A 14,804-nucleotide genomic window follows, 5' to 3' on the forward strand; every position below is an offset into this window, starting at 1 on the left:
GCCATGTAAAGATGTCAGGATCCAAATCACAGTATCTAATAGGGTTGTGCAGTGCTTTGGATTTGACGAGAAAAGGATGATTTGGAAAACAACTTGTGCCAAAAGCAGCACATATCTGCAACTCTTTAAAGCAGTTGTGTTTTGTCTGGGGTTGTGTGCCTTTTTTCCACAGCTGCCATTGGAAAAGAGCTGCAGAGAACAGCTGTTCATACCTTTTGTGCTCACAAAATACTTCTATGGAATTAAACCAAAGCTCTGTGTGGCCCTAATATTCAAACTGAAGCCTTTAAAAAGTAAGAGGATAAACTGTGTTAAAAGAGCAAAGCTTAAAGAAGGCAGGTTAGAAAAGAGGAGAAACTAACTACAACTTTTTTCAACTGGTTGTTCTTCAAACATTTTGTCTGTTCTTTGTTTTATATTTGACACTGTTTTTAATGTTTATTATACTGTAAGCTGTCCAGAGTAATTTGAAATGAGATTGGCAGCAAATAAATTTAATAAATAAACATGCTGACTTCAATGTCCAACATTCTCAGCTATCATGGCAAGAAAAAAGTTGAATGACACTATTTGGATATTGCCAAGATAGTGCCTCTTTCCTAATATATAGATCAAGCCATGCTATTTGATGCAAACAAGCACCCCACCCCAGGTTTTTTACATGCCAAAGAGTTTTATTTTTAACTGTTGCTTACAAGACAAGTTTCCCATGTAGCCACTGAATTGCTTTGATTTTTTTTTTAAAAACCCTCAAAATAGTCTTGTAGATTTGCTCCCTGCTGCCCCAGTTATGCTTCCTCTGAGTGCCTTCACAGGGCCTGGCCAATATCAATCCAGCATCAAGCAATCTGATACTCTTGGGGTGGGTGGGGAGTGTAAGCCCTTTGGAGGAGAAGCAAACTTGTGGCTCTAAACACAACTGAGTACAGACTTGGTTTAAAAAATGCTCATAACCAGCAGTAACTGGCCAAGAACTAGCCATCAGAGGCACCGAGCAAAGAAACAGAATTAAAAAAAAACAATACTAATGCAAAGCATGATTGCCCACTGCCTACAATAGGTATGTTTCCTGCAAATTTTCTGAAGTTGGAGACTGTATATTAAAAGACGACTCTAAACCTTCTTGTTAAGGTTTACCTATTAAGAGGAGCCAATTGCTTTGTGGCAGTGTACTCACATCAGCATCTTGATAATAGCAAAAAAACATCAACAACAAAAAACTACTGAGTAGCAGTGAACATTATAACTGAGCCAAAGTAGTAAAATATGATTCTGAATATTTATATACATAACGCAACAGTAACGGCAACAGAAATGGTTCCCAATTGCCTGCTACATTTGGGCCAAAAATTTCACCTGGCTTAGTTCCAGAAGAGGGAATGTTTTTGTTTTGGTGGAGTGAGACTAACCTAGGATTTGGCCCCTTAAAGGTAAATGGGAGGTCATCAAAACTCTAGAGTTTGCTGGGCTGGCTGAGTTATTCAATCTCTTACTCCATCTACTGTTCCTGCGTCCCAGGGAGCATGCTGGAAAGCTGAGGAGCTGACAGACAAGGAAACCAGGACTTGGAGTGAGGGAAAAGTCTGTTTTCAAATCTGTAAAATCAGTATCAAAGTACTAAGGTGGAGTGGTCCCAGTATGCCTCAGTTATGGGCAATGTGTGACTGCCACTTTGTTGTTTAAAAGTAAAAAAAAAAGTCAGAAAAGTGCACTGGATTAATGCTGATGGAGCCCTTTTGGGATCTAGAAAAGATTAAACTGAAGGCTGGATGCAATGACTAGGGAAGGGGATAGCAGGGGGCATTCAATTCCTGGAAGCAATGAAGGCAGCATTCTAAAATGGATGCAATATGGGATTAGGCAAAAGCATAGGGAAAACATAGGGCTCAGTGGGCAGATAACGAGCCCGGAGTAGAAAAAGCCTTTTTTATTTTGCATTCTCCATGTAGCTCATCCATATTATCCATGTATCCATCCATCTTATGGCATGCTAGCTGGGGAATTCTGAGAGTTGAAGTTCACACATCTTTAAGTTGCCAAGGTTAAAAAAAACACTGGTTTATCCCAAAGGAGTAATTAAACACGGCAGCCAAGTTTGAATTTTTGTTGTAAAAGAAAAAAAAAGAATCCTTGTCAAGCCAATTTTTTTGGGGTTGTTGATGGTGTTTATGCGGCCACTCATTCTTTTTATTTCTTAGAGATTTCTATCCCACAACTTCTGCAGTCCAAAACAACATCAAGGGTAATAAGGAGTAGAAAAAGGGCTTCACCTTATTTGGGTGCCAGAAAAGTCTCGCTGGGGAAATAATTCTAAAACCAGGATGGCCATGACTGTCTCCTGGTTGAGGACGCCCAGAAGTGCTTCCAAATCCCCTCCCATGTATGAGTGCTGGATTTGGCTGTCCCATAGCAAACAGCTCAGCCTTCCCCATCTCACTTGAAATATAGTAGCTATATAAGTATAGGGCTTGTTTATCCGTAAGTGAAGAAATCATTAAGCAATGACTTATTACACAATGTGTAGCAATATATAAGAACCAGTCTAGTCTAATGGTTAAGGTACCAGTCCTGCCTTACTCATGAAAGCAAGCTGGGTGATTTTGGGCCAGTCTCTCTCTCAACCTAATCCACCTCACAGGATTGTTGATCTGAGGAAAATAGAAGGAAGAAGTTGTATAGGGAATGTTCACTGCCTTGAGTTATTCTAAAAACAATAAAGGCAGGAAACAAACAAAGAAACAAACAAAGGATTATATCTAGTAGCCCATCAAATTATGCAATCAGGAAACAGGACAAAACCAAATGTTTTAAAAATTAAAAATATAGTTCATTAAATACAATTTAGTGCCTGTGAACACATTGTTATACATAGATATTTGGGCTCTGCTTAACAAGTAACATTGGGAGGTGTGGAGGTGGGGGAAGCTAAAACAATGTGTAAGTGGTTTGTAACATAAATTTTCATTCATGAACTTTAGCAGGAAATGAATATAAAGCTCACATTTCAGTGCCTAGTTGAGCATCCTAGGACAATTGATTAGTTGATAATAAGTGTCTGTCATCAGGCAATAAATCATACATTCAGGAAACGATAAAGAAAGCCTTTTTTGTCTGCTGACAGACATTTGCAGGGAAAACTTCATATTTTCAGTTCAAAGAAAGGCAAAGAAAGGTTCTCTCTTTCAGCTTTCTTCCTGGAGTAGGATAGCACTTCCCTTGCAGAATGTTGGGTAAAGTCATTCCCCCCATGAACATTTTAACGAAAGTGCACTTTAGTGTTCTTGACATCTACAGGAGGGTAGTAGCTGATTTATACTCATTGAGAAGCTGGCCACGATCAAATTGGAAAAGGTATTTTAAATGCGTTTTGGAAGCTTGAGCTCTAAGTGTAAAATAAAATATTACCAACCTGCCATTGACACACATGTTCCAAATTGCTTCTTGATCATATATTGTTTTGTTTTTAAACTGAGGGTCATATATTTCAAGATAGGTTGCTTTGGACCTCAAGATTGCTATAGCAAGAAGGAAAATTTTACAGGAGCCTATAAAACTTAAATATTTGGGTAATTACTTCCTTTGATGTATACTTTATATGGATTATAATCTACACACCAGCTTTGACCATTGCAATGTATTTGGGATATATTTAGATCACAACACTCAAAATTCTCAGGCAGGGTGCCCAGAAGCTAGGAGCTATGGGTCTAAGACATCTGGAGGGCATGATCTTAGAGAAGGATGATATACGGTTTGAGAATAAATCAATCAAACAGCCAGTCTAGGCCATTTTATTACTGTATTCCATTTTGCAAAACTTACTCATCTTTTTCCAAATACTTAAACTATCTCCAGGGACAAAAAGTATATGACCTGATACAAATCTTTATACAGCAGATATTAAAAAATTAGGCTTTCAATGGTTTGACAAGGTTGATAAAGAAAAGATATTTATTGCAATTGAAAAAGAAAATAATGTTTGCAAATAACAGTCCATTTGACATATTTGATAAGGCTGAAGTCTTTAGGGAAGAATTGCTAATGTAAAGTGATATTTATAAATTTCCCTACATGCAATATAGAGAAAAGAATAGTCAACAGGAATTGTATCAGTAGCAACTATTTCCATAGGGAAGTTAATTATGGATATGGCTACATCACGGACTGAATCTGTTAGAAAGCCCCTAAGGCATGTTGGAGGTTTGAGGGAATCTAGAAACATGGAACAACGATCTGTACATACCTTCTGAAAATCATAATTTCTAACATTCTTTGGAAAAAGCCAAGATTCTAAAATTGATAATCAGAATTAGCATGGATTTGCAGTGTAGCAGTACCATGAGTTAAAAACTGGACATGACCAAAGATAGTGTAATGAAGAAAAAAATGCTATCTGTTTTAAATTGGTTTAGTATAACTAGTTGTGAGTTTTAAGACTTGAACTTGTATTTGGATCATTATGTATTTCTAATCAAATTAATTGATCTTGTTGGTACAGGACAGGTAGTATTAAAGTACAGGAATTTGAGGGAATGTTGGGAGTGTGTAGAAAAGCAGATGTGTTTGAAGTCCTTGTATAGTTCCAGATGTGAAACTGGCCTATATGAATATAGTCCTCTTGATATTTTTGAGTACTTAACTATGGAAAATCATAATAATGGAATGATTAGACAGACTTAGCTCAACACATTAGTGAGAAATAGTACAGTCGTATACAATGAAAGGAAATACATTTGTTGTAGCATTCCAAACAAGAAGGAAGCATTATTAGATTTATAACACTTTTGGACATATAGTGATATATGGGTTATGCCAAATATATCCAGTGGAAGTGATAAAATAAAAATAATTTTTAAAATACAGTAATAAGGGCAAATGCTGAAATATCATGCACCTTTTGACTTTATGTTTCACTTTTGCATCCATTTATTTTTGATTAGGTATGCCACACTAGTACAAATAACTAAAAATATAGATTTCGGAGACATTCTCAATCATCATTTGCTCATCAATCTGAGCTAGCATACAGTACATTAGGCAGAAAAAGCTGACAGGGCCCTGATAAAAGCTGCTTGGAGTTTCAGCCATACTTAGCTTTCTCTGTAGCCAAAGCCAGCCTGCGGATGTTTGCTATGCAACCAGCTGCTGCTTCCTGAAGAGTTTCATCCGTAGAGCCTGCCATACCCAGCAGAAGCTTGTTAAAAATAAAAGTGCAGGGGGAAAAATGAGAAAGGGTTCCAAACCAAAAACATTACACTAAAAATAAATTATTTTAAAATAACACGCCTGCAGAAATCCATCCAATAATGAATGAAAATAGCCATGTGTTCCACATTCTGGAATCAGCTGCTCAAAAGCTGGATTTCCAATAGCCTCCTTCGAGAAAATACACTAGCCAAAAGCACAACACGTTTAAAAAAGAATGGAATAAATGCATTTAAGACAAGGTAAGTATCAGGAAAAAAAAACATTCAGACCAATCCTGTTATATACAAAGACATAATAAAAATATTACATTGGTATTGTAGTGGCAAATGCACAGGATTGGCATTTAAGCAACATCATTTTGGATGTTGGCCTTTCAACAAAGTTCCAAGTTTTCCCACTTCCAATGGAAATATTCTGAGAGTTTAGATGCTCCTGTATGTTAATGGCTCTATTTAAAAAACTGTTGCTCTTAGCAATAGAACTTCAATCCGGTTTTTGTTAGAATGTTGGCCAATAGATTTATGTCGTCTATGGGGAGTAAATAGTTCCAAAAATTGAAATACACTCTGATCATTCAAAACCTAAATCTATTTTAGACAGTGTACAGAGACTACTAACTCTGTTCAAACACTGAACAATTTGTCAGGACTAGGAATTTTTAAAAAGTGGACTTTAATAAATGATAAAATAACCAAAAAAAAACCAAGTTACCTTATTTTTGTCTTTCTTTCTGAAAGAAGATAGTGGGGCTTATCAGTCTGTATAGGTAAGGGAAGAAAAAGCCCAAACCAGCAAAAGATTGGAAAATCAGAAGGAAATAAATTTATCTTATGGTCTGATCTGAACTGTTTCTTTTCTTAGATTTATTTTGTTTTATCACTTAGCATGTGTATGTACGTTTCTTCCTGAAAGATTATGAATTAAGGCATGTAGGAGTAAGAATGTTTTCTCCTATTTTCTTCAAGTCTCAGCTGAGTTCTAAATTAAAAAAACAAAACCTTTATATACAACTGGAAATTTAGCTTCCAACATTTTAGTGTATCTAGGGACAAACCCAATATTCTGCCACCATCTTGACTTTTTTGATTACTTAAGCCTATATATTCAGCCCCTCTGCTAGCTATAAAATGGCAAGAAAACAGAGTAAGTTTCCACTCTTTTGCTCCTGAATAAATGTACACCAAGAGATTTTCTCTGTAAAAGATTAGCAGCCCAGCTACAAAACAAGCTCTCCGCAAGAGTGGGTGAGAGCACAAGAATAAGGATTATGGGGACTCCACTTAAGTCAGCTATCCATTATAATCTCGGGCATGCACTGCAACTGTGTGCTATATTCATATTCATATTCAATATACACATTTCATGGAAAGCAGTGTGGTCAATTCAGATTTAAGAAAGTCTCCTAAATTTTTATTATGGCAACCGCAGGATTTTAAAGCTTGTAGCCTTAATTAAAAATTATTTTTCAATCTGTAGCTTTTAGTGTTCTGAATATAAGCAACATTTAATTCAACCACAAAAACATGTTACCATTCAATTCTTATGCATATTTTTATACTGCTGCATTATGAAACTTTATGAGCAGCTACATATACAAGCAGAAAGTTAACATAAATGTAAATACTAATCACTACCATTCATTACCCTTACAACTGTTGGGAGACAGGAAATCTAACTGCACACATCTGAGATATGCTTATGAAGATCAATTTTATATTTTAGGAAGTATTTGTGTAGAATGTAAGCATCTTGTCAGTCACCTCTTTCTTTGATCTCTAGGTGTCACCATAAAACATTCAAGGTTTTGCTTCACCTCCATTTGTTTAGTTTGAACATGTTTACCATAGAATCGAAACAGATAATTCTCAACTTACGACCACAATTAAGCCCAAAATTTCAATTGGTAAATAAGTAGTGGTAGGTTCCGGCTCCCGTTGCAATCGGTATGCTGCAGCAGGGCTGGGCGTCCACCATGTGCACAGCGCGCGCATGCGTACACACTGCCTGCGGCGCTCCGGCTGCTCGGCGGAGCGTCACACAGGCACTGCACACCCTTTGCGTGTGCGCAAATGTCCCGGTCAGCTCAAATAGTAGTAAGGAGAGCGGGCGGGCGGGTGGCCCTCCAGAGCACCATACCGGAACAGTACCTGGTGCTCCCAGCAGGCACCAGACCGTCTGCATCCCACCACTGAAAGTAAGGCAGTGAAGTAAGTTTTGCCCGATTTTACGATGGTTTTTTGCCACAGTTGTTAAGCAAATAGCTGCAGTTATTAAGTGAATCATGCTATTGATTCACTTAATGGGCCACATCTGGCTTCCTCCATTGACTTTGCCTGTTGGAAGTTAGCTGGGAAGGTCACAAATGTATCAGATAACTCTAGGACCATGAATGTAATGAGTACCTGCCAAGTATCCATATTTTGATCACATGGTCATGAGATCCTAGAACCATTGTAAGTATGAAAAACAGCCATAAGCCATTTTTTTCAGTGCCATTGTAACTTTGAGCGGTCACTAAATGAATGATAGCAAGGACTACCTGTATTACATGTGTTACAAACTTCTGTAATGCAGTTCACAGAATCACAGGATTTTGAGAGGCAAAGTTTTCAGGAAAGGTTATTGTTTGCCCTGAGTCAATTGAATTAATTTGAATGAGAAAGAACGTTGGTCTTACCTGAACGTTTTTTCTGTCGAATGGAGGGAGGGGTCACTGAAGGGTTAACACAGCCTGATTGGTCCATTTGACTGAGAGAAAACTTCTTAGCCTCCGGCTTCTCCTGTTGGCTCCCAGTTTCCGCGATGTCACGGTCAGCGTCTGTATGATGTAAGAAGACAAGGGAAAGCCGCCCAGGGCCACCCGATCCTACCCCTCCCGGACCCTGTCTATCTAACTAGGGCGGGAAAGTGACCCCTCCCTCCACTCGACAGAAAAAAACGTTCAGGTAAGACCAACGTTCTTTTTCCAGTAGAGTGGAGGGAGGTGTCACTGAAGGGACATACCCACGCTACGTCCCAGGGAGGGAAGACTGGGTCCCAGGGGGAGGATCGGCCGCCACCCTCTGGAGAACCCTCCGCCCAAATGACGCCTCAGCCGAGGCGTAAGTATCCAGGCAGTAATGCCTTATGAAGAGGGTAGGAGAGGCCCAGGTGGCCGCTCGGCATATGTCCTCGAAGAGCGCCCTTGTGGCCCAGGCCGCGGAGGAGGCTGCACTACGAGTGGAGTGAGCTGTAATCCCCGAAGGGGGGGATTTCCCCAAGGCTCCGTAAGCCTCAACTATGGCCAACCTGATCCACCTCCCAATAGTCGAAGACGAAACCTTTTTGCCTAGTGAACCCGGATGAAACGAGACAAATAACGCCTCGGTCCTACGAATGCCCTCCGTCCGCTTCAGATAAATACGGAGGGCCCTTCGCACATCCAACTGATGCCACGCCTGTTCTCTCTCCCTTGTTGGATTGGGGCAAAAATTTGGTAGGACAATCTCCTGGGCCCTATGAAACAGAGAGTTAACCTTCGGGATGAACGAAGGATCCAAACGCAGGACCACCCTGTCCTGGTGAATCACACAAAGGTCGCTGCGAACTGAAAGGGCCCCCAACTCAGATATACGTCTGGCCGATGTAATGGCCACCAAGAACACTACCTTAAGCGAGAGGAGACGCATGTGTACCGACCTGAGCGGCTCAAATGGAGAGCCCGTCAGTGCCTTCAGGACGAGGGTAAGATCCCAGGTAGGGAATCTATGAACTGGGGGCGGACAGATGTTAGCCGCCCCTTTGAGGAACCGCTTTATCAATGGGGAGTGGGAGAGGGTAGAGGATCCTTCCCCTCCTAAGATGGTGGATAGGGCCGCTACCTGTCGCCGGAGCGTATTATGGGACAACCCGTCCTCCAGCCCTTTTTGGAGGAACTCTAAAACGTCTGGAACCGTGGCCCTAGCGGGATCCACCCCCCTTGGGCTGCACCACTTTGCAAAGGCCGCCCAGGTGGCGTTATAGATTCTGATTGTGGACGGCCTTCTAGATGCCTCCAAGGTAGCTATGACCCCTGATGACAACTTCCTCCCCTTTAGCAATCCCCGTTCAAGAGCCACGCGGTCAGATGAAGCCACTGCGGCTCTGGGTGAAGTAAGACCCCTTGACAAAGGACGACCTCCTCTGGTGGAATCCTCCAGGGATCCGCGACCGAGAGCTGGACCAGGTCTGCGAACCATGGTCTCCTCGGCCAGTATGGGGCTAATAGAATGATATAGGCCCTCTCTGTGACTACCTTCCGTATGGTTCTGGGAATGAGGGGAAGGGGGGGAAAGGCATAAAGAAGTCCCGGAGGCCACCGGGTTCTGAGGGCATCCGCTCCTTCTGCCGCTGGAGTCTGGAATCGGGCGAAAAATCTCGGTAGTTGTGCGTTGCCGGGAGAGGCGAACAGGTCCACAAGGGGGGTGCCTAATCTGAGACAGATCTTCCGAAACAACTCTGGGGACAGCTGCCACTCGCCGTTGTCCAGAGTCGCCCGACTCAACCAGTCCGCCTGGTGGTTGGACTCCCCCGATATATGCTCCGCCGTAATTGAGGCCAAGTGTCTCTGCCCACAGGCCCAATGTCTGCGCCTCCCGCCACAGGGCACGGGAGTGAGTCCCCCCTTGACGGTTGACATGAGCTTTCGTCGCTACATTGTCCGTGAGCAGGAGGACGTGTCGCCCCTGCAGATGACGATGAAAGGTCCGGAGGGCCAGTCTCGCAGCCTTGAGCTCCAGCCAATTGATGTTGTGGCTGAGGTCTGAGGCAGTCCATCATCCTTGGGCCATGTCGGACCCCATCACGGCCCCCCAGCCGAAAAAGCTCGCGTCCGTCGTGACTGTTACTCTCTCTGGCTCCCAAATTGAAGCCCCTTGACGCAGTGCCGGGGACATCCACCACCTGAGAGAGAGTCTCACCTCTGGCGTTAGGCGAAGCGGTCGCAGAGAGTTGCTCAACATCCTCTTCTGGGCTGGTATCAAGGCCCACTGGAGGGGACGCAGGTGTAGGCGGGCCCAGGGGACTATCCCTATACAGGACACCATCTTCCCCAGGAGTTGAGATAAGGTCAGGATGGAAACGGACCTTTTTGTTCTGATGGATGTGATCAACTGTCTCAGACTGGTCAGACGGTCTGGGGAGAGGCGAACCCTCCCTGATTCGGAATCGATTACTGTCCCTAGATGTAGTATCTGTCTGGAGGGGGACAGGTGGCTCTTGGGGAAATTTACTGAGAACCCTAGAGTCTGGAGCCATTGGATGGTCAGCTGGAGGTCTGCCCTGGCTCTGGGAAGGGACCCTGCCTAGACCAGGACATCGTCCAAGTAGCACTGAAGCCTCACCGGAATGGATCTCAGGTAAGCCGCCAGGACCTTGGTGAACGTCCGAGGGGCCGAGGCCAGGCCGAATGGAAGGGCCCGGTACTGATAGTGTCGGTCCTTGTGGGAGAACCGCAGGAAGCGACGGTGAGCCCGGAGAATGGGGATGTGAAGATAGGCCTCCGTCAAATCTACCGAGGCCATGTAATCCCCCTTCCGAATACCCTGCAAGATTGATTTCAGGGAGGCCATCTTGAAGCGCCTGTAGACTAGGTACTGATTAAGGCGCTTCAGGTCGAGGATTGCTCCAACCCCCCGAGGTCTTCGGGACTACGAAGAGATTTGAATAGTAGCCCCATCCCCTCTCCGGCTCCAGAACGACCTCCACCGCTCTGATTTCCAGAAGATGGGAGACGGTGAGGTCCATGAGACGACGGCGTTCCGGATCCCGGGATGGGGGAAAACCTTGAACCGTCTCGGGGGATAGGAGAGGAACTCTAACCTTAGGCCGTGGCGAATGGTCGCTCGGACCCACCCGTCTGATGTGATCTGGTCCCACTTGTCCGCGTACAGCGCCAGGCGGCCGCCTATGGGATGACTCGGATTTGAGTCATTTCCCTCTGCGGAAGGGGCGGCCGTCCCCCCCGCGAAAGGGCCGCTTGGATTGAGGCTGGTACCTGGAGTGTTCCTGAAAGTTCTGCCTGTTGTATTGCCTGTCCTGTCTGTACTGCTGGAAACGGGGCTCCTGGTCCCTGTCATAACTCCTAAAGGAAGGCCTGCGATACGGGTGACTGCGTGTTTCGGACTTCTTGGTGGAGGTAGGCATCACCTTTTTCTTGTCTTTATTCTCCACCAAAATCGGGTCTAGAGCAGACCCAAACAGATTGGGACCCGTAAAGGGAGCGGCTATTAAATCCCATTTGGCTTTATTATCGATCTGCCAATTTCTAAGCCAAAGGAGCCGGCGTGAGGCCACGGAGGTAGCTAAGGCGCTGGAGCCGAATCGCATGGCATCCAGGGTCGCATCGGCCGAATACTGGCACGCCGCCATAATTTTAGTCAAATCCTGGTGGATGCGATCATCCTGGATCGGGATACGATCCTGGAGTTGGCGGAGCCACATCACTGTCGTGCGATTAAAATACGAGGCGGCGGCCGCCGCCCGCATTGCCCATGCGGAAGCCTTGTAATTTTTCTGCAAGGTGAGCTCCGCTCTCTTATCTTCCGGCTTAAGCTTATCTGCCGCATCACCCGAGACCACCGGGGAAGATGAGACCAGGGCAGCTATAGGTTGTTCTATGGCCGGTAGTTGGATGGCCTGTAGGAAGGCCTTCTCCATGTTATAAGCCCGCCTGTCATTGCTGCCCGGAGGGGAAAAATTTGAAGGCCGGGCCCACTGACTGGTGGCCACCTCCAAGAACAGAGGGGGAGCAGGGATCTCCTCTTTATTGGTGGCCGTGTTTGAGAACATCACCATATCCGGATCTCTGGGAGGGGGCACCGAGGGGTCCCCCGTGCCCACCTTGGTGGTTCTCCTAGCTTTTTTGAGTAGGGGCTTAAACATGGCCTGGATGAATAGGTTGGAGGAGGTGGGCTGTTCAGTGGCCGCATCCTCTTCCTCAGAAAAACCCCAGTCGTCCTTGCGACGAGCGTCCTCCCTAGAGGAGACCTCACTCATGAGAGAAGGTGAGGAAGCCCTAGATCTGGCTCTGCTGAACGGTGTAATCCTATTATGATGGGAGGGTCTATCTCTTTGAGCTATTCCCCTGGAAATGGCTGCAGAAATTAAACGTTTTAGATTTTCAGGAAGGTGTTCTAGATCTTCCTCATCATATTCAGAGTCATAGTCACGTGAGATCGAGTCCCTGTGAGACCTCCTACCCCTGGGGGTACCAGCAGAGGGGCCCTCTAATGGGTCATTTCTATCCAATTCCCTTGTCCCAGGGGAAGTTGGAGGTGGAGGTGAAGCCCCCCGCCCTTCACTCCTAACCGATCTAGAGGAAGAGGTAGAGGGAGAAGAAGGGCTGAACCCCCTGTTGACAGAGGGGGAATGACAAGAGGCCTCAGGTCTGGGGGATCTAGATCTAGGCCTGGGATCCCTGGCCTTTTTCTTCTCTGCCCTCTCAATGGCTTTTTCAATTGCTCTGGAACGCCTAAGCTCGTCCCTTTGTAGAGCTCTAGAGGGCCGATCCTCTGCAGAAGGCCTAGAAACTCGAGGCCTGGCTGGGGCCGTGGGGCCTGACTTGTCTTCTTGAGCCTGGGTAGTCGCGGTTTGAGCGACCTCGGATCGCGCTGCCATCGCCCCACTCACGTGCTCAGATGAACAGAAGTTGATGGTCTTGAGTTGTTGCAGCCTCTAAGCCCGCGCTGGTGGGAAACGCTCAGCCTTGGCTTTGTGTGTCGGTGGCTGCTCGGTAAGGCCCGGTGAGTCTGGGCCCGCCACGTGTCCAAAATGGCCGCCGGCAGAAATTATTGCTTTCTCTTCAGGCGGCCGCTAAAATGGCACGCGTGCTGCCGCTTGTCTCCCCAGCCGTTCCGACGGCTTGCTGACCCAAAAACAGGAGATCGCGGCTCGTAGGCAATCTTCCGCCGGTCTTCACGCCCGGCAAAAGCCGCTGGCGCTCTGGTCTTGCGCTCGCGCCGCCGCCGAGAGCACCGCCGACCCGGGAGAGGCGGCGCGGCCGAGTTAAGAGGCTTGCCGGTCTTCACGCGCGGCAAAAGGCCGCCGGCGCTGCGGCTTGAGGAAGCGGGTCGTCGGGGGAGAATCTGAGAGCTGTGAGCCACCCGGCACGCCCGAGGCACCAGGAATCAGCCGGGTGGAAGGGAAGGCCCGGCAGGGAGGAAGAGGGATGAGAAGGAGTTCGCTCCACGCGGCTCTCCCTGCCTATTCAGGACAGCGATAGATTGTCCTGTTGGGCACAGCTCCAATTCTATTCTATTAATTTCTTTTTAATTTTGAAATATCCAATTGACCAAATAAATCTCAATTTTAGTACTCACTATCAACTGGGAACCAAATAATAAGTCTTTGGACCTTCTTGACTGAGAGGAAACTGGGAGCCAACGGGAGAAGCCGGAGGCTAAGAAGTTTTCTCTCAGTCAAATGGACCAATCAGGCTGTGTTAACCCTTCAGTGACACCTCCCTCCACTCTACTGGAAAAAAAGCAGGTTTTGCTCTAATCCCAAATATCATCAGTAGACTTCATTCAAGGGCAAATGCCAACATTACTGCAAGGAAGTAAGATACTACAGTAGAAATAGAATCACAAACACAGGTGAGTCAAAGCATCAAACCAAGTGATTAAAAATGTTATTTATATGAGTCTAAAACAACATCAAGCACCTTGTAACAATTGATGGATGTCGGGAATTGATCAGCCAGTTCTGGCTCCAGTTGATGGTTAAATTATTCCTTTCTATATTGATAAAGCAAGCTCAAAAACCTTTAGATTTTCAGGTAATCTATTTACTTGTGTTTGAAAATTCTCCCAATTGCTGATATTGAAATACTTTGAGATGTAAAACAAGACACTTGATTATAAATTTATAATCTATAGATATAATGTCCTTTATAGATAACCATTCAGTCATTATTCTCCATCTCCTTTTTGAACTGTTCACAAAATATGTCTATTGAAAAATGATTTGGTAAATGAGGGAGAATAGTATATTATATACAATATATCCCTATAGAGTCAATGCTCATCTCCTCTAAAGAAAGGAGTTAGTTTCTTTCTCCTTTACACATGCATAATCAAGCTGTTAATACATAAGATAATTGTAATAAGAACAATAGGATTGTATAGAAGTGCACACAGCCTGTGGAACCTAGTTCCATTGTTGAAGCTAATCTTTGAAACCTTTGAAAAGGTTTGAGATGGGGTTTTTTGAGTACAGCCCTTTGCTGTTCTCACAGAAAAATAAACTCACAGAAAAATAAACTTCTTGGAGGAAAAATTTAATCTCAAGAGTTAGCATGGACCTCTTGGTAGTATTGCCCTCAAGGACTGGGAACAATACAACTTGCAAGAAGTCTACAAGAGGTGTGCTTGACTGGGGAAAACTACATGTTTTCAATTACAGAAAACTTTTATCATCATTAAATTTGGGGAGTTTGTCTCATGGAGTTGGAATGCAAATTGAGAGTTAACTAAGCATTCCATGGCTCACCTAACTACTTTATGCAGAAAAACTAAACATGTGAAGAGTTGAATGAACTGCATTTTGAGTACAATGTCGCTATTGCTATGGAAATATTT

General features: G+C 44.6%; 1 protein-coding gene across 1 annotated transcript in view; it reads right to left on the reverse strand.

The window, feature by feature from the left end:
* LOC309401940 (homeobox protein Mohawk-like) overlaps positions 1 to 14,804 on the reverse strand; it is a 188,594-nt gene that overhangs the window by 82,198 nt on the left and 91,592 nt on the right. The window contains exon 20 of the mRNA XM_081971321.1: positions 5,091 to 5,194. Coding sequence (XP_081827447.1) covers positions 5,091 to 5,194 — 104 coding nt within the window. The remainder of the gene's footprint in view (positions 1 to 5,090; positions 5,195 to 14,804) is intronic.

This window comes from Natrix helvetica (genome assembly GCF_964273705.1).
Source record: "Natrix helvetica genome assembly, chromosome: Z".
NCBI classification, from domain to species: Eukaryota; Metazoa; Chordata; class Lepidosauria; order Squamata; family Natricidae; genus Natrix; species Natrix helvetica.